Source organism: Chrysemys picta, chromosome 1 (assembly GCF_011386835.1).
Source record: "Chrysemys picta bellii isolate R12L10 chromosome 1, ASM1138683v2, whole genome shotgun sequence".
Lineage (NCBI taxonomy): Eukaryota > Metazoa > Chordata > Testudines > Emydidae > Chrysemys > Chrysemys picta.
In genome coordinates, this window is record NC_088791.1 from 82670505 (window position 1) to 82689198 (window position 18694).

The 18694-nt window shown below is 43.5% G+C and overlaps 2 protein-coding genes across 7 annotated transcripts in view; both read left to right on the forward strand.

The window, feature by feature from the left end:
- The first annotated feature begins 1377 nt into the window (after positions 1 to 1377).
- Positions 1378 to 17240, forward strand: SOCS2 (suppressor of cytokine signaling 2). 5 transcript variants are annotated; one of them, XM_065575092.1, is made up of 4 exons: positions 1378 to 2729; positions 4104 to 4387; positions 6017 to 6468; positions 15939 to 17240. In XM_065575092.1, the coding sequence occupies exons 2-4, from the start codon at positions 4252 to 4254 to the stop codon at positions 16038 to 16040; spliced, it is 690 nt and encodes a 229-aa protein (XP_065431164.1). In that variant the 5' UTR covers positions 1378 to 2729; positions 4104 to 4251; the 3' UTR covers positions 16041 to 17240. The 5 variants fall into 5 exon arrangements, with proteins under 5 accessions (XP_065431164.1, XP_065431005.1, XP_065431049.1 ...); XM_065574933.1 differs by lacking the exon at positions 15939 to 17240 and having other exon boundaries at positions 2516 to 2919; positions 6017 to 7463; XM_065574977.1 differs by lacking the exon at positions 15939 to 17240 and having other exon boundaries at positions 2516 to 2714; positions 6017 to 7463.
- Positions 4247 to 18694, forward strand: part of CRADD (CASP2 and RIPK1 domain containing adaptor with death domain) — a 137492-nt gene continuing 123044 nt past the window's right edge. For both annotated transcript variants that reach the window (XM_024099664.3, XM_042859826.2), the window contains exon 1: positions 4247 to 4387. The gene's annotated coding sequence lies outside the window, so the exon portion shown is untranslated. The remainder of the gene's footprint in view (positions 4388 to 18694) is intronic.

Genomic DNA, 18694 nt, shown 5'->3' on the forward strand with positions numbered 1-18694 from the left:
GTAGGAACAGCGAACTGTTAACTCATCCTGTCAAGCCTACAAGTATTTATGGGGGTCTCAAAACAGTCTATAAACTTAAGTATGTCCTGAACTACAGTAATGAGCCACAAAGGTGTGATTTTTTAGCAATGGATTTGTAGCCTTAAGTTTGAATCTCCTCACTTTTGTAAATTTGTCAGTCCCTTAACATTATTTTTAAAAGGTAATAACTTGTAACAGAAAACTTAATAGAGCATTCTATTCAGAAGAGATCCTGCTGATATACTTTCTATTTAATTTTTGTTCTAGCCTTTTTATAGTGATATTTGAATGAAAATAAGTTATTTACTCTTAAAACTTTCTTTGTCCTTGTGGTTTATTCTCTATCTGAAGTCATAATTTCCTTCTTGTGACATCACAATCATTTTTACAGCAGCCAGTTGTGATTTTACAAACAGGGGATTAGGACTTCAAAGAGAAATAAACAGTAGGAGCAAAAGAAATCTTAAAATACAATTTACATACAAATGTCACTAACAAAACAGGAGAAGATACATACAGCAAATCTGTAATAAGGGCAGCTTTTTTCTCTAGGTAGGATACATTACAAAGTTTTCCAGCATGAATCAGAGTGGCTTTAAAATGTGGTCCTAATCTGAAAAGCTACCATATTAAAATAGCATTTTCCTGAGCAACAGATCCACTCCCAGCATATTTTCAGAGACACAATTATTTTAGCAACAAAAATGCATTTGCACTACTTTTTTTAAAAACTCCTGTTAACAATGCAGAAGCAGCACAGTTCTGAAGGAGTGAGCTAAATCCTATTCAAGTTTTCACATCATCAACATCAGAATTAACTAAGTTCCGAACTACATGGACATATTCTGATTCCCATCACATGTGTGCAATTGGAAACAAATGAGTTCTACAGGAGTAACAGAGAGCTGAATCTGAAAACATTTGAATTGCACAGATGAAAATAGGAGCAGAATATGGTTTTCAAAATCTTTATTACTTTATATCACTGGTGATAATGCATGAGTCAGAAAGAAGCCTGCTTGATTTTTAACTCCCATCTTGAATTTGAGATGCTGGCAGTAATTAAAGCCATCTTTTTGTTCATACTAAACAAATGTGATCTGGAATCACCGAGACATTATAAACATGTGATCTGGAATCACCGAGACATTATAAACATGTCCACAATGCCATATTTACAGAGTCACTTTGCAAAATAGATTATTTCAAGGGAGCCTCATGAATTGTATAAGTGGCCAGCTAAATATTAACAATTCTTTTTGGCAACTAGCAAACTAAACAAAACTAACTCAGATCTTTCTCTCCATTTGTCCACATCCTCAACATTATGTTTATATATTACAAATAATCTTTTTTTTTTTTTTTTTTTTTAAACACAGCTGTTTGAAACAGTCCCCCCTTTCAGATGTTAAAGTAGTTATTTCAGGAGTTACCCCAAAGTCTGAACTCAAAAGACATTTGACACTCCCAGAGCTTTCTCTTTGTATGGACAGTGAATCCATATACATATTCTACCTACGTTCTTTTATTCAGAAGTCATATTAATAGTAAAGTTCACATTACCTTATCACTAGACCTCACCCTTTTGCCTGCTATGCCACAAAACCTAGCAATGTTATACATATGTTTGCATCTTTCCCGGGCCACAGATTTTAAGTTTTTAAAGATACAATTAGGTATTTTAATGGAGTCTCTAGGATTTTTAAAAAAATCTTTCTAATCCTTTATCTCATGATACCTAAAAACAATTTTCCATCCCAATTTTGCCCTCTTCTGTTGGGCAATTCGTGACATTTTTCCTGTTTGGAATAGAGCTGATATTAACATGGTTATTATTTCGCTTTCTTTTAAATAATAAATAGGGTTGGCACAAATCAATATTTATTTTATAATCTGACAGATAATGGTTTATTTTTAAGCGTACTTTTTATATTTTTATCAATTTTAAATGTTCACAGCTGTCAGAAATTATGGTGGATCAGACAATAGGGGGTTAGACAATAATTATTCAATGACAGTAGATGTTGAGACTTATAACTTTATAACTGTTAAAACACTAGCTGTCAACTCACATCAAAATATACGAACTGAATACCCTTAAATCAACTTTAAAAAGTTGTCAAGCAGCATTTTTCTTACTTTGCCTATCTATAAATTTCAATTATTATCAATGGAAATATTTTTCACAGGTGTCTGTCCAGTGAAATCCATATTTATCAACAAAATGGCAAAAATCTAATCCTTTCAAGCCTCCTACCAAAACATCAACAGCCCTAAGCAATGCTGAATGGCGTTGATTACTTAGGAGCTAATGCAAAGCCAGCAGAAGGACTACAGTTCACCATTTTTGTGAGCCCCACCAAAAGCGGTTTACAGATGATATAAAAATGGAAAAATAGACTAGTAGATGGTTCTAATAATAAGATATTTAAGTGCCTGGATGTGTGGGGGCAGGAGTTTCAACTATAAAAATATCTGTATAAAGAGTTTCTAACTCTTGGCAGTGTCCCTTTAAGTACCTAATGGGCCTGAGACTGATTTCCCCAGAGAAAGAGAACTCCCGAGCTCTTTTATTACTGCGCAAGGCTCAGGTGCTGCTACAGCTCCCGAGTCCCGACTTTCCCTGGGAAAAGGAAGCAACATCAAGCGTAGAGACAGGCTGGGACGCCCAACTCCTGAGGCGTGCAGGCAGGGTGAGGTGCCCCCAGGTGAGGGCGATCCGCTTGCTACGGGCGGTGCGCGGGAGTCAGTCCAGAAGCGCCACCCGGTTCTTAAGGAGGGACCCTGTTTTGTAACCCGAAAAGCAACGATCACTCCCGGGAGGAGAAGAGGGTTTCCTAGGTCAATCAGCCCGGCCCCGCTAACGGAGCTGGGCTCCCGGGACAGAGGGAATAGCTGGTATGTGTGGCCGACACGGGAGCAGAGGGCGTGGGAGGGCGGCTCGACCCTACAGCGACACCTGGCCTCGGGCTGCGTCCGCCAGCCACGCTGCGATCACAGCAGCCGCCTGACACGTGCTGCCTCGCCTGCTGACCCCAGCCTATCCTCCTCGACCTCCGGCCGCGCCCCCAGACCGCGTGGGCCCAAGGACGGGGCTCCGCAGGGCAGCGATGCGCCGGCGTAGGGAGGATTCACTAGCCCCGGGAGGCCTCCCCCGGCCCGTAGCCCGGGCCAGAGGGGTCGGTGTTGTACCCCAGCCGGGTGTGTCTCCTCCCTGCCGTGCGCGATGGGAGGGACGGCTGCTGGGGCTGCTCCACGCCTGGCGACGGCGGCTCCGGCCCGGCTCCCCTTCAGCGCAGAGGCGCCAGAGCTGGCGCTGTCACATGATGCGGTTCCTGGAAAGTTCCTGGAAAGCAGCCTGTGCAGTCACCAGCTCGGAGAGGCGGGGGGCGCCCTGGGCTAAATACGTGCACGCGTCTCCGTGCTGCCGGGGGGTGGCCCGCTGTCCCGGCGGCTCGAGCCCGCTCCCCTAGCAGAGGCCTGGGCGGTGCGGGCGAGAGGGGCTCCCCGTCTGCCTCCCGCTTCCGCGCGCGGCTCGCCCAGCGAATAAGAGCAACCTGCTCGCCCCCCACGGGCAGGGCTCCGGGGGCCGACCCCCACCTGGCTTCTCCTTGTCTCCAAGCCCCCCGCGCGGCTACTGACCCAGGGACGCTGGTGAGGCGAAGGTAAGAGCTGGGCTCGGTTCCCCAGGCGCCTTCCTCTGCGGCCGCCCGGCTCTGGCCGCGCCAGGCGGCTTGTTGGCGGGGCCGCGTGTTCCTCGACAGCAGCAACAGCGGCGGTGCCCTGGCTGGAGCGAGGCGGCCCCTCCGCTCCTTCCCCGCGCGGGCACGTTGGGGACTCGCCCCTCAGCTGGAGCTGCGCCCCCGGGGCTGCTAGCCAAGTCCGCCGCTCCGGGAGAGGCGAATCTCCGCGCCGAGCGGGGGGCTGCCCCGTCCGCTTGCGGGCGGCTCCTTCCCGTAGTGGGCGCGGGGAGAGGTCGGTCCGCCCGCCCGCCCGGCACCCGCGAGGTGGGCGCTGGGCTGGGTGCTGGGAAGCGCGGGCTGGGGCTCGGCGGTAAATCTCGCTCTTCTCTCGGCTTACAGGCTGCGGCGGGCGAGGACGGCCCGGCGCCCCGGGCAAGGAGCTGGGGCCATGTCCGAGCGGCGCTGAGAACCGGGCGCCGCGAGGCTGGAGCGGAGCCCTCCGTCCTTCCCGGGCTGTGACCGGCGGGTGACTTCTGCCTCCCCCCAAATGACCCTGCGCTCTTCCGAGTCCTCGGATGGCGCGGAGCGGGCCGGGACCGAGTGCCGGGGTCCCGGGGCTGAGGTGACCGAGAGGGCGGCGGCGGAGCGCCTGGTCGCGGCCATGGAGGAGCTGAGGCGGGCAGGTAAGCGAGCGGGTGGGGGGACAGGCGCTTTTCCCGGGGGATCGGCCGGGCACATGCACCGCGCACCTCGCGGCTGGGCCGGGCTAGCGCAGGGCCTAGCCCCGGGGCACTTGTCTGCTGCTTGGGGAGGCGGAGATGTTGGCCGCCTCGGCGTGGAGGTGCCTCAACCTAGCGCTGCCCGTTGCGGAGCCGGGCTTGCTTCCCCCCGGCCCTGGGAGTCTGGCCAGCGGCCGGCCGGTGGGAGCGTCCCGTATCTCCCCTCAGTGGCAAATAAACTGTCTACTAGTCCAAAGGCTGGGTCACATCCCCATCCCGGCGGGGGCTGGCTCCCCTCCCCTCCGACTCCGGGCAGAGGGGCTTCTTCCCACGGCTAGCCCCGGCCGAGCAGCCTCTCCGCTAGGCAGCGGGACGCGGGGGAGCCGCTTTGCCCAGACTCCCTTCCCTCGGGCTGCGGGCGGACACGCGATTTGTAGCAATTTCGTGCTAATCCGCTCTCCATTGGATCACCCAGCGCTGCGCGCCATGGAACCACATCGCTTTTAACTTTTGCTTAAAAAAAAAATTGTCTTGCTGTGGTGACTGCTTCTCAGAAACCAGCTCAGGGGGCTTTGTTTCCTCTCTATCTTTAGGTAGAGGAAAAGGAAGAGACAAAATCTCAATCCCATACGCAGCAATGAACGGGGGGAAAATCCAATTGTAGATTACTGGGTTTCTATTTTTAAAATAAATTTAAAACTTTTTAAAAAATCCTCAATAACTTCAAGTCGCCTGTTCTGGAAGGATGGTATCTGGTGGAAAAACTAATCTTACAAATTCTCTGTGAGAACCATGTTTTTTTGATAAAGATAGCTTCACTTTATATATAAAAATTATTTCTTAATAAAATCATGAAACACTTAAATAGCATTGTTATCCCAGATGGAATTCAGAATTACTGTCCGGGGGAAATAAATTGTTAAAAATAGTATCAAACTTGAATTTCCCAAAGTCCAGAAGAGTTTAGCTTAGCCCTTTTATGTTCCCATACACTTTTAAAAACCTTTTCAGTTATATTTATATCACTCAAATGTGGAAAAGGAAAAATAGCTGCTCATACAGCTCTAGAAATTATTGGTTTTTAAAGTGAGGGATACTTGCAGGTCAAGGGACAATCAAAGGCATTACAAAATGCACAATTTTTATCTTCATTAGACTGCCAGAATGGAAGCCTTGTCTCATAACATGGATTTCCTCTTACTTGTACTATCTTATTTCTAACTAATACAGGTATCATTTGACTAATAAGCTAACCAGAATTATTAAAAGAATCATTCTTGACTTCAAGCATTTATGTAGTTTGATATGAACTTATTTGGAATGTTGTACACAGGATGGTACATGATAGTTGTCAGCAAATTTTGAAATCTAATACTTATTCACACAGGAATACACATGGAAATAGTGATCTGACAGGGTCATGATGACACCATACAATAAACTAAGTTAAATATTTAATAGACATTATACAATGCCTGCTTCTTTGCAAGTTATAGTTCTTGCTTTTTCTAGTGATTAAAGGAAATAAGATTCTACAAAAACTTTTTTTTGTGGAGGAAAAAACAACAACAAACCATCTCCCTCTTCTAACAGGGTGGTACTGGGGCAGTATGAATGTTGCTGAAGCCAAAGAGAGATTACAAGATACTCCTGAAGGTACTTTCTTGGTTAGAGACAGCTCCCATTCAGAGTATCTACTGACTATCTCCGTAAAAACATCAGCTGGACCAACCAATCTGCGTATCGAGTATCAAGACGGCAAATTCAGACTGGACTCCATCATATGTGTCAGATCTCGGCTTAAACAATTTGATAGTGTGGTCCATCTGATTGAATACTACGTTCTTACATGCAAGGATAGAAAAACTGGGCCTGAAACTTCATCAAATGGAATAGTGCATCTTTATTTGAACAAACCTCTCTATACTTCAATTCCATCTCTGCAACATCACTGTAGAATAACTATAAACAAATGTACAAATAAGATCTTGGAACTGCCTTTACCAACAAGATTAAAAGAGTACTTGAAAGAGTATCAATACCAGGTATAAATATCTTTTCTAAATATATCTCACGTAGAGTAATTTTGAATGCAACTATTAAGATCAGCCAAAGAACTGAGTATCCAGCTGTACAATTCAGCATGGAATTTATCATCAAAATAGGGTCAGTCTATTGGGGGAGGGGAGGGGAGGTTTGGATTTAAAATGCCTCCAAATAAGGTTCTGCGCAGAGCCTTCCCAAGTCATATTTTTGATGGGAGTGGAGGGGGTGAGGCTGCAGTCTCTTTAACAAGGTATGTTGGGATCCTTGGGATCCTGTCCAAGATGTACAGTGTTATGTTTGAAGAAAATGGTGTAGAGCACTGTAATGGCCACCAAGTAATATCTGAAGTGGTGATCCACAGGCAGTGGGAGAGACTGCAGCTTTAGATGGGAAAGGTCATAGAATAAGTAAATGGCCTCAGTTGTCTGATTCCAAGGCTAGTTAGGTGCTGATGCTGGTATGCTTTTGCAATGTTAAGTGGCTTGTGCTTGTGATTCTCTGGCCAAACTTATGCAACTAATCAACCAAGCCAAAAAGCTATCAACCTCCGGTTTTAGTCTGTACTGAACCATAATCCTGTGGGGTTTTTAGCTCTTGTTTTTTTTGCAGACACAAGAGTACTGCAGTAATCAAATTAAAAACCTTTTGGAAATAAGCTTTTAAAACTGGATTTAAGGGGAAACACTTCATTATCTTTCAGGGGACCCCAGTGTGTCACTGATGTATCAGATTGGTATACCAGCATCTTTGTTGATGTGTTAACATCTTCCCTCCTTACTATTTAGCCTCTTTTGGATAAGGCCATAGACTCTACACTGCAGCTGTGCAGTTGCTCAGTTTCAATATCTAAGCATGAATATCAGCAGTTATGGCTGCCTTCTACAATGTAGAAGACCTTTTTCAATTTGTTTCCTAGAATTATAGGAAAGTTTGTTTATACACTGCTGTAGCTATCAGATTTCAGACTGTATTCAATAAAGTGAACCTAACTGCACAGGTTGTATTTCCTTCTAATTTGTGTTGAAACTTGCTACTTTCTGATAGTAATGTTTCCTGTGAACCTCAGTTCTTCTCCCCCCCCCCCCCCGCGCCCCCCAACAATATACAAGTGAGTGCACAAATATCAGATGGTTGGATTATTCATATTAGTGGAGTAGAGACTGTTTGAACTTCTGTAACTGAAATGGTGGTAGAGAAAATAGCAAAGATGATACTTGTATTGCAGTAGCTCCCAGAAGCTGCAAATGGGATGAAGACCCTACTCTGACTGACACACACACACACCCTCCCTCCCTCCCTCCCTCTAACAGAGCAGGGTCATAGAGATATGTGGTTACATAGGGGAACTAGTCCACAGTTTGTTGCTCAGTCATCACTTTTATAAACAGGCAAAGGTTTAAGATTATCTTAATGTCTGCTTTTTCACATAGAACAGAGCTTGAACGAGGACTGCCAAGACTCACTATAACCTAAACCTGCCCAGGTTGATATGCAAAACAAACTGGGGTTCTTGTTTTTGAGCAAAACTCTTTTATGCTACTGTCCAGAACCAATATCCACTAATATAAAGAGACTTTAGTCTATATGACAAGAATCCCCCAACTCAGGCTCCAAGGCTCACTTGAAGTTTTTTAATTTGATTTCCTAGAAGTGTGCAAGAGTAGAGCGCTCTGATCCCATCATGCCTTCTTGGTCTAACCACTGGTCTGTTTTCTGGGGAACCCTAATTCTGGAGTACCTTGGGACCAAGGGCTGATATATGTATGACATGCTGGATCTGGAGATTGCTGCAAGGCTCTGTCCCCTGTAGCAAGCCAGAACATCTGGCAGCAGCTACCAAAGCACAGTACCCCTCTATTCTGCTACTTGTTGCACCTATATTTTCAGTGTTTGCAGATTCACTGGTATCAAAAACACATGACTGCACTACAGTTGTTGGCTGGAAATTTCCAGCCAGGTAGGGGATGGTTGAGCTCATGGGAGACTATCTTTTAGCCCCAGTTATTTTTAGTGCTTTCTGTCGTCTCCTGTCTCCTTTTCTTCCTCTTCTTCCTCCTCCCCCCCCCCCCCCCCCCCCCCAATCCACTGAGATGTGCTACTACTGCCAACAGCAAGCCCTTATGCTTGCTGATAAATAACTGCTGGGTTTTTTTTTTGGTTGGTTGGTTGATGGGTTGGTTTTTTTTGGGGGGGGGGGGGGGAAATGTGATATTTAATGGTCATTTGACTTCAGGGATGTCACAGGGTAGAGGGGAGGTATTGTACTAAGTTGAGGGAGAGACTACACACTCCTAAAGATAGTCCTTACCTCTTAAAGAATCTACCATGTGTTAGAAAAGTGGATCAAACAAATTAGAGTTGTTTTGGGGAGCAGGATTGTTAGGAAGCAACAGTAAGTTATTGACTTAGTACAATGAATGTGAGTCATGGCTTGCCAGTGACAATGGGTCAGCAGGTGTCTTGGAGGCCTCCCAGTGTAGCTAGATGGGTTCTTGTTAAAAACCATTAGAAACCACCTTGATGAGTGAGCTAGCCAGTCCACACAAAGGAAGTGGGTGTGAGAATGCCTATTATCTTGATCTGAAGGTCATGAAAATCACCTCTTCATGCTGTCCAATATTGTCTGATTGTTTCCCCTCTGTCTGTATCCATCTGTTGTCTCTTATATTGTATGGTCGTTGGAGCAGGGAACTGTCGTCTTGTTCTTTGTTTGTACAGCATCTAGCACGATGGGGTCCTGGGCTGTGACCAGGATTCCTAGGTACTATAATACTAATAGTGCAGGTAGAAAGTGAGTTTAAAGATGTGGGGGAGGGGGTGAAATATATGGATTTCAGTTATGTCGTTGCCTATAAGACTGAATTTTAGGAAAACCAAGCACATGGTAAAAACATGTCTGTTGGGCTCTCAGCAGGACCAGAGGGCAAGGACTTCAGCATAATAGTCTACATATTTCCAAGGAGAGCTTTAGAGAGCAATAAGGTACACAAAGAAACTATCAGACTTGTAGTGTCTGACTTCAGTGATAAACTGTGTGGCTCTTTGTTGCAGTCAAAAATCTAGAAGAAACCCCTATTTAAAAAGGAGAGGGCCTGCTTCCCTCCCTTCTACCCTTCCCTGCCCCCCCCCCCCCCACACACACACTTGGGACCAACCAAAAATAAATAAATAAAGTTGGAAAATGCTCCAGAAGCTGAATGCTACATTAAGAAAAAAATTACAATACAAGAACAAAAGCTGTGTAGTTGTAGAGCCCTGAAAATCTGCAGATATCTACTTTATATCCACAGACCATGTTTGCTGATTGGATGCAGATACAAAATTTGTATCTGTGCAGGGCTCTGTGTAGTTGGGGATGAGAAACAAGCAGAGATTTTATTAGAAAAGATTGGGATGGATATTATGCAGGAAGTTTTCAGTGTTGACTCTGATACAGAGTTAAAATAAGAAAACCAAACTAAATGTGTGCCTCTAGTTTTCTTTCACTGGCATGGCTTATGTAAATGAGTATTTTGTTTTGGATCAAATTGGCTTTAAGCATTAGATAATTGAGGTTTAAATTCTGCCTGCTGCAGAAAAATGAATGTCTGAAATTGCTTCATATAGGACCAGTCCAAAGTCCATAGAAAAATTCCTATTAACTTCAATAGGCTTTAGATCACGCTCTATAATCTTCGTGTGAGAAACAGTTGCATGGTATATTGCTTTGTCAGAACCACTGTAAGATTACTTTTTAAATGTGGTTGTATTTGTTAAAATTAAATATACATGTTCAGGCCCCAGTCCTACAATCAGATGGAGTCAGTCTTTCATTGAGTTCAGGTCTTGGATTTGGTCCATATTTCAGGGTGGGCTTTTCTGTTAACCTGCAGTACTGTATATCACTCATTGCTGAAAATTTTCCACGTAATATCTGAATCTCCACAAAACCTCTGCTCATTTCTCATCCCATAATACATAGCACACAAGTTCCACATGTATCGATCTAACTGTGGGACTGTAGCCATAACTAATGATATAATGGGACAACTTTCCTTCTCCTCCCCAGCAAAGATGGACATAATTAAAATACCATCTTTAGTAAGGAAAAAGTCATAGATCATTATTTCTGTGATTTTTTTGTTGTTGTTTTGTTTATGGAATTCCTTGTTGTTTCACTTTCTTATATGAAAAGCAGTTTTATACAGGACTTAGCCTGTACAAGATACAGTCTGTGTGTGCTTATATGTAAGGATTGTAAAGGTTTGTATTGTTAATTATTACATTTGTGTTAATTTTTTTAAACTCAGTTATACTTTAACATCTGCCATGAATTTAAGCTACATGGTGGTGATGTCTTAATATGGGTATGCTTTGATGGGGGAGAGATTGAAAATAAGAAACCAAGCATTATATGTGACTACATTACACAAGCAGTAGTAACAGAATGCCTATCTGTAGGGAAATTAGTTGAAGTACTTCAGAGGGACGTTATCTGTAAAGAAAATTACTTGGATTAAGATCAGTGTTTTGAAGACATTAATCTGTTCTTTCTCTTTGCTCCCTGATTGTCTCTGACAACATAATCAATCCACAGCAGCGTCAAAGAAAAAATTAGTTTCACTACAACCAGGGAATAAATAGAGTAGTAGAAAATTGGAGGAATTTTTGTTTTAAAATGGGTTTTGGGAAGAAATATAGAAAATGACAAGTCTCTGAATAGACTGCTTTGCAAAACTTTTCATGAATCATTAATGACCTCTTAAAACGTACCCTGAAAGTTTTAGCCTTTTAAAAATGTAACATATATTGATTTGGCCATTTCAAAATTGGGATAAGAAATATAAGCTTACCAAAATAAGGTACTTAATTTCTTCCTTTAAATAACAAAACCAGCTTTCTAATCTTCCCCTGTATTTAAAATACCAGGCAACTAGTTCTATGTTTGATAGGTTGTAATTTTGTAAATAAAATAGAGCTGAAACTTTATTTCAAACCCAACCTGACTCTTAATTTTCTTTCCCTTATTGGTCAAAGTCAGACGTTTAGGGTTTGTATATATGGTTCAATATATCTAATTAACACACTATTAAAATAGTTGCTTTTCATTTTAAACATTGAGATTTTTCAATATTTCATCCAGGTACTTTTAAAATTCAACTTGTAGATTCACTGCATAAAGAACATGAACATAATGTATTTGTAAATTTCATTTTTATGTACTTTAAACAATGAACTAAACATTGCTTAGGTGGAAAATATGTATTAAACTTTGCAAATATCTGTTGCAAATATTTATTGCCATGCATTCCAGGGATTTCTTCCTGTAAGGAATACGCTATATGCACATTTGAAGGTTGTTCTGCTCTTAGAGCTACACTATCTTTTTTTGGCCAGAGATTAACCATACTAGATTAAATATAATTAAGAAAAATTACTTCCACTACTGTTCATCAAGAGTTACATTTTGTAGAAATTTTTAAATTTAGATATTATATGAACATTTCAAGCTTTATTCATGGCTTCCAAGGCCAAAAGTGACCGCTGTGATCATCTAGTCTGACTTCCTGTATAACACCGGCTATAGAATTTCCCTAGAGCAGGGGTCGGCAACCTTTCAGAAGTGGTGTGCCGAGTTTTCATTTATTCACTCTAATTTAAGGTTTCGCGTGCCAGTAATACATTTTAACGTTTTTAGAAGGTCTTTCTATAAGTCTATAATATATAACTAAACTATTGTTGTATGTAAAGTAAATAAGGTTTTTAAAATGTTTAAGAAGCTTCATTTAAAATTAAATTAAAATGCAGAGCCCCCTGGACCGGTGGCCAGGACCCAGGCAGTGTGAGTGCCACTGAAAATCAACTTGGGTGCCGCATTCGGCACACGTGCCATAGGTTGCCTACCCCTGCCCTAGAGCATATCTTTTAGAGAAACATCCAATCTTGATTTTAAAATGATCAGTGCTGGAGAATCCACCATGACCCTTTGTAACTGTTCCAATTATTAATTACTTGCACTGTTAAAAAGGTATGCATAATTTCCGGTCTGAATTTGTCTTTGTTCAGTTTCTAGCTATTGGAATATACCTTTCTCTGCTAGATTGAAGAGCCCATTATTATATATTTGTTCCCTGTGTTATGTACTAATCAAATCACCCCTTTACCGTCTCTCTGCTAAGCTAAATAGATTGAGCTCCTTAAATCTATCAATATCAGGCATGTTTCCTAATCCTTTTAATTATTCTTGTGGGCCTTCTCTGAATCCTCTCCAACATCCTTGAATTGTGGACAGCAGAACCAGACAGTATTCTAGCAGCAGTCCAAATACAGAGGTAAAATAACCTCTTATACTTACTCAAGATTACTCTGTTTGTGCATCCCAGGATTACATTAGCCCCTTTTCTTACACTGGGAGCTCTTGTTCAGCTGACTAGCCATTACAGCCCCCAAATCTTTTTCAGAGTCACTGCTTTCTAGGATACAGTCCCCCATTCTATAAGCATGACCTACATTCTTTGTTCCTAGATGTATACATTTACATTTAGACATATTAAAATGCATATTGTTTGCTTGCACCCAGTTTACCAAGCATTCAGATCACTTAGTGTCAGTGATTTGTCTTCATTATTTACCACTCCCCCAATTTTTGTGTCTTCTGCAAATTTTTGTTTTCAGCCAAGTCACTAATAAAATGCTAATGTACCTAGGGCCAAGAACTGATCCTTGCAGAATTCCTCTAGAAACACACCTGTTCAATGAGGATTCCCCATTTACATTTTGAGACCTATCATCCAGTTTTTAATCCATTTACTGTGTGCCATGTTAATTTTATATCTTTTTTTTTAAATCAAAATGTCATGCAGTACCGAGTCAAATGCCTTACAGAAGTCTAAGTATAGTACATCAACACAACTATCTTTATCAACCAAACTTGTAATCTCAAATAAAATATCTTAAAAATCATCAACTTAGTCTGTCAGGATCTATTTTCCACAAACCCATGTTGATTGACAGTTAGTTATAAAACTTAAACCATCTCCTTATTGTCCTTAACTCTTTTGTCTATAGCTTTCTTCTTATGTCCCTTTGCCTCCCTTATCTATTTTCTACAGTTACTAGTTTGTGATTTATTTTCCTTACTATCCACTTCCCTTTTCTTCCATATTACTATTTTTTATAAGTGTCTTCACTTCCCTTCTAGCTCAAAGTGGTTTTTTTTAACAGCCATCTTCCTCGATTGTGGCTTTGGGGGCATCTAGTGAAGATTTCTTAAACAATTCCCAATTATTATTTACATTTTCCTGATTTAAATTCTTCCTCCCAGCTGATTTTTGGCTCAGAATTGTCTTCAGCTTTGTGAATTCGGTCCTGTTAAAGCAGTGTTTGTGTGTGTATATATTATCATCACTGGTCTGGACTTTCTGTTTGCACATTATAAATGCCATGATCACTTGTACCTAAGGTACCATTAACTTTTTATATATCAAGAAGACATCCACTATATTTTGAGTTAGGAAACTAATCTAAACATTAGAAATTCCAAGGATATTTTAATATTGGCAGCATGAGATTTTCAGCATATATCACTCAAATTGAAGTCCTCCATGATTATACAGCTATTTTCCTATAGAGCAGAAGCTCAGGCCTGGTCTACACTACAAATGTAGGTCGACATAAGCTGCGTTACATTGATCTAATAATGTATGTGTCTACACTACCGAGTCCCTTCTATCAACTTAAGTGGCCTGTAAAGTCGACTTGTGTACTCCACCTCCGCAAGAGGCATAGCACTTGATTTGACATCCACGGGTCAACATGGGGATAGTGTAGACACTGCACTGTGTAATTTGGCCTCCAGGGGGTGTCCCACAATGCTCCGCTATGACCGCTTTGGAGAGCACTTTTAACTCCACTACACATCAGCCAGGTACACAGGAAATAGCCGCTCCCCTATTAAAGCCATGGGAACTTATGAATTTTCATTTCCTGTTTGCTCAGTGTGGTGAGCTCACCAGCACAGCTGATCATGGAGACTCAAGGCCGCAAACACACTCCAGCATGGAGTACACAGGAGGCGGTGGATCTTATTGCTGTGGGGGTAGGGGGGGAGAAGAGTCTAGGCAGGCAAAGCTCCGATCTGGCAGAAGAAATGCTGACATCTATGCCAAGATTGCTCGAGGCTTGGGCTACACCAGGGACATGCAGCAGTGCTGCGTGAAAATAAAGGAGCTTCAGCAAGCGTAGCAGAAGACAAGGTGAACAGTCGTTTTGGTTCTGCCTCACAGACATGCTGCTTTATGAGGAGCTGCATGCAATTCTTGGTGGTGACCCCACCACTACCCCAATACGCTCCATGGATACCTCCCAGGAGCCCCAGGTGGCCTCGAGCAAAAGTGAGGAAGAGGACGAGAATGTGAGGCAGGCAAGTGGAGGATCCATTCTCCCTGACAGCCAAGAACTGTTTTTAACCCTAGAGCCCATCCCTTCATAGGACCAGTTGGCAGCAGAGCATGATGCTGGGGAAGGTACCTCTGGTGAGTACACATTTCCAATCAAATTGTAGCGGTTAAATGCTGCTATTTTTTACGTTTAATCTGAACAAAAAAGTAAGTGTAGTAGGTATCGGTAGCCACTCCAGCTACGCAGAGGGTACTCTCCAAAAAAGACTGTTTATGTGCACAGGGATGGTCCAGGAATTCTCCATGGAGATCTCCAGGAAGCTTTCCTGGAGGTACTCTGCAATCCTTTGCAGAAGGTTTCTGGGAAGGGCTGCCTTATTTCATCCACCAGAGTAGGACACTTTCCCGCACCACTCCAGTATTCACTCTTCTGGCATCATTACAGAACACATTTATTGCAGCATAAGGACCTGGTCTGCATCCAAACGCTTGCAGCATCTGTTACCCCCAGGAGAGTGATATCGCATAGGGGAAATGGGGGAAGTTTTCAATGCTAGCCCTTAAACCGCATATAATTCAACAAGTAATCCGCCCCGTTTGGTGACATCTGGATCACACAACCACGCTTTCCCAAATGTGCCAGGGTTGTGGTTGGAAGGGATCACCGTGTATTGCAAGAAGCATTTGGAGAGAAAAAAAAGGGGGTCTTCCTGTTTGTCTGTCTCCCTCCCCTCCGCCCCAACCTGGTGCTGCTTTTGTAAAAAAAACAAACTATTTGGGGGGCTTTACAATGGTGCCTCCCCTTAAGCACCATCCAGGTTCCCAGGGAAGAGGGGGCTTTTCTCAAGTTCCAACTTCCAATCCCAAGGATGTCTTCACAAAAGCAGCAGCACAAGACCTCTTACCACCTTACTCACCATGGCTGGAGCAGCAAACCGACTCTTGCAATAGCCAGGAATTGTGATTACCTTGTGGCTTGCAGTGAACTGTATTGAGGGGTGATTTTTTTTTTTAATTAAAAAAATTTAACCTTGCACCAAAAACTATGTATGCACTGTCAATGCTACCCTTGTGCTTTGCATTCCTTGCAGCTGAAACCTTTTCCGTCGGTGCATCTTCCACACCGGGACAGAGACTTTCCCAGATTAGAAGGTGGAAAAAGACGACTTGGGAAGACATGTTTAATGAGTTAAGGTGCACCTCCAAGAGTGACAAGATAGAGCTCAGAGCATGGAGGATTACACTGTCCAAGAACCTGGACATGGACAGGGAGGACAGGAGAGTATGCAGGGAACAAGAGCGTGCCACACAGGAAGAGATGCTGTGGATTATGAAGGAACAGACATGTTGAGGCATCTGGTTGAGGTTCAAGAAAGGCAGCTGGATGCTAGAGTCCCTCTGCAGCCTATGCTGAGCCTGCTGCTATAATCGCCCAGTTCTACATCCTCCTCCCTAAAACATCCTATGAGGTGGGGGAGTTCGGTATCCCTTTCACTCCACACCAGGAGAGGGTACAAGGACCAGAAGGTGCCCATTCCCACACCTTTGATTGTTACTGCAGTGCATCTGTAAACCAGCTTTCCTTGTTTCTCCCCCCACAGTGTTAACCTGGGGCAAAAGGGCTGATGTTTTACTTTTCTTTGCTGTCTCTGGGTGTTTGTGTACATAATAAAACTCAACAGATTGAGGAGAAAAGGCTCTTTATTCATCCAACACACGGTGGTTGGTGGGGGTGGAGTTTACAGGGGAGAAAATGCAAACAGAGGGGACAGTTTGGTATTCCAAAGCCTCACAGAGCCCCTTGATGTACTCTTCTTATTGCCCTGGTGTCTGGCTGCTCAAAATTGGCTGCCAGGCAATCTGCCTCAACACCCCGCCCCGGTGGAAACTTTTCTCCCTTTGTTTCACAGATATTATGGAGCACGCAGCAACAACAATGGGGATATTGCTTTCACTGAGGTCTAACCTAGTAAGCAAACAATGCCAGCAACCTTTTCAACATCCAAAGGCACATTCCACCACCCTTCTGCACTTGCTCAGCCTATGGTTGAAACGGTCCTTACTGCTGTCCAGGCTGCCTGTTTATGGCTTCATGAGCCAAGGGAACAAGGGGTAGGCTGGGTCTCCCAGGATCACGATTGGCATTTCAACATCACCAATGCTTATTTTGCAGTCTGGAAAGAAAGTCCCTGCTTGCAGCTTTCTGAACAGACCTGTGTTCTTAAGATGTGCTCGTCATGCACCTTTCCCGACAATCCCACATTGATGTCGGTGAAACGGCCCCTCTGATCCACCACCGCTTGCAACACCATTGAAAAGTATCCTTTTGGGTTTACGTACTCTTTGGCAAGGTTGTGTGGTGCCAAGATAGGAATATGCGTTCCGTCTATTGTCCCACTGCAGTTAGTGGATTGTTTTGCCGCTATGGGGTTCCCTATGTCCTGCACAGAGTCACTACCCTTCTTAGCAGAAGTCTGTTGATGGCCCAGCAAACGTGGATCCCATGTTAGATTTACCTACTCCAAATTGATGCCCCACTGACTGATAGCAGTCTGGCATTGCAAGCTTCAATAGAGTGGTTGCCACTCACTTCTCCACTGTCAGAGCAGCTCTCATTTTAGTATTGCTGTGCTTCAGGGCTAGGGAAAGCTCTTCACACACTTCCTGGAAAGTGGCTTTATGTATTTGAAAGTTCTGCAGCCGCTGTTCTTCATCCCATAGGTGCATGATGATGCGGTCCCTCCTGTCAGTGCTTGTTTCCCGGGTCCAGAAATGGCGCTCAGCTATGTCAAGTTGATGTGTGACTGGCATCGGCAACTGCGAATTGCTCCTCTCTCTGTCTGCAGAGCTGCTTGTGTGGCATCACATTGTTCCATGCAGCAGCTCCTGTATCAGCGGTGTAAATACTGCAGGATAAGGCACGAGGTGTTTGTAATGCTCACAACAACAGTGGTCCATGCTTTTCGTGCTGTGGTGTCCACGTGGGTAACCCAGGCTTGCAAAAAAGATTTGGTTTGTTTGCTGTTGATTTCAGGGAGGGAGTTAAGTGCATCATGGGAGGCTAACGCCATATTCACATAAGCACCTGTGACAATGTTTTGGTCCCATAAGGCATTGCAAGCCCAACCCAAAATTCCACTCAGCTGCATGCACTGTGGGATAGCTATCCACAGTGCAGTGCTCCATGCGTTGATGCAAGCCCTGCTAGTGAGGATGCACTCCCCTGACACAATGAGCGTAGTGTGACATGCAAGATCAACTTGCTTAAATCGGAGGCTCCATGTCGACTTACATGAAGTCGACTTAACTTTGTAGACATGGCCTCAGGGTTACGAACGCCTCAGGAATGGAGGTTGTTCGTAACTCTGAAATGTTCATAACTGTGAACAAAATGTTATGGTGGTTCTTTCAAAAGCTTACAACTGAACATTGCCTTAATACAGCTTTGAAACTTTACTCTGGAGAAGAAAAATGCTGCCTTCAACCATTTTAATTTAAATGAATCAAGCACCGAAACAGTTTCCTTACTTGTACATTTTTTTTAAACTTTCCCTTTATTTTTTTTTAGTTGTTTACATTTAACACAACACTGAACTGTATTTGCCCCCCCCCCCCCCTCTTTTGTCTCTGTTGCTGCCTGATTGCATATTTCCAGCTCCAAATGAGGTGTATGGTTGACTGGTCTGTTTGTAACTCTGGTGTTCATAACTCTGAGGTTCTAATATATGTTATAAATAGGTACATAAGGAACCAGTCATCCTAAACCGTAGTGTGATCTGGTGGTCTGTAGCAGACACCAACTAGTACCCCATCTTGTGCTTTATCTATAAGGACATTGGTCCATAAG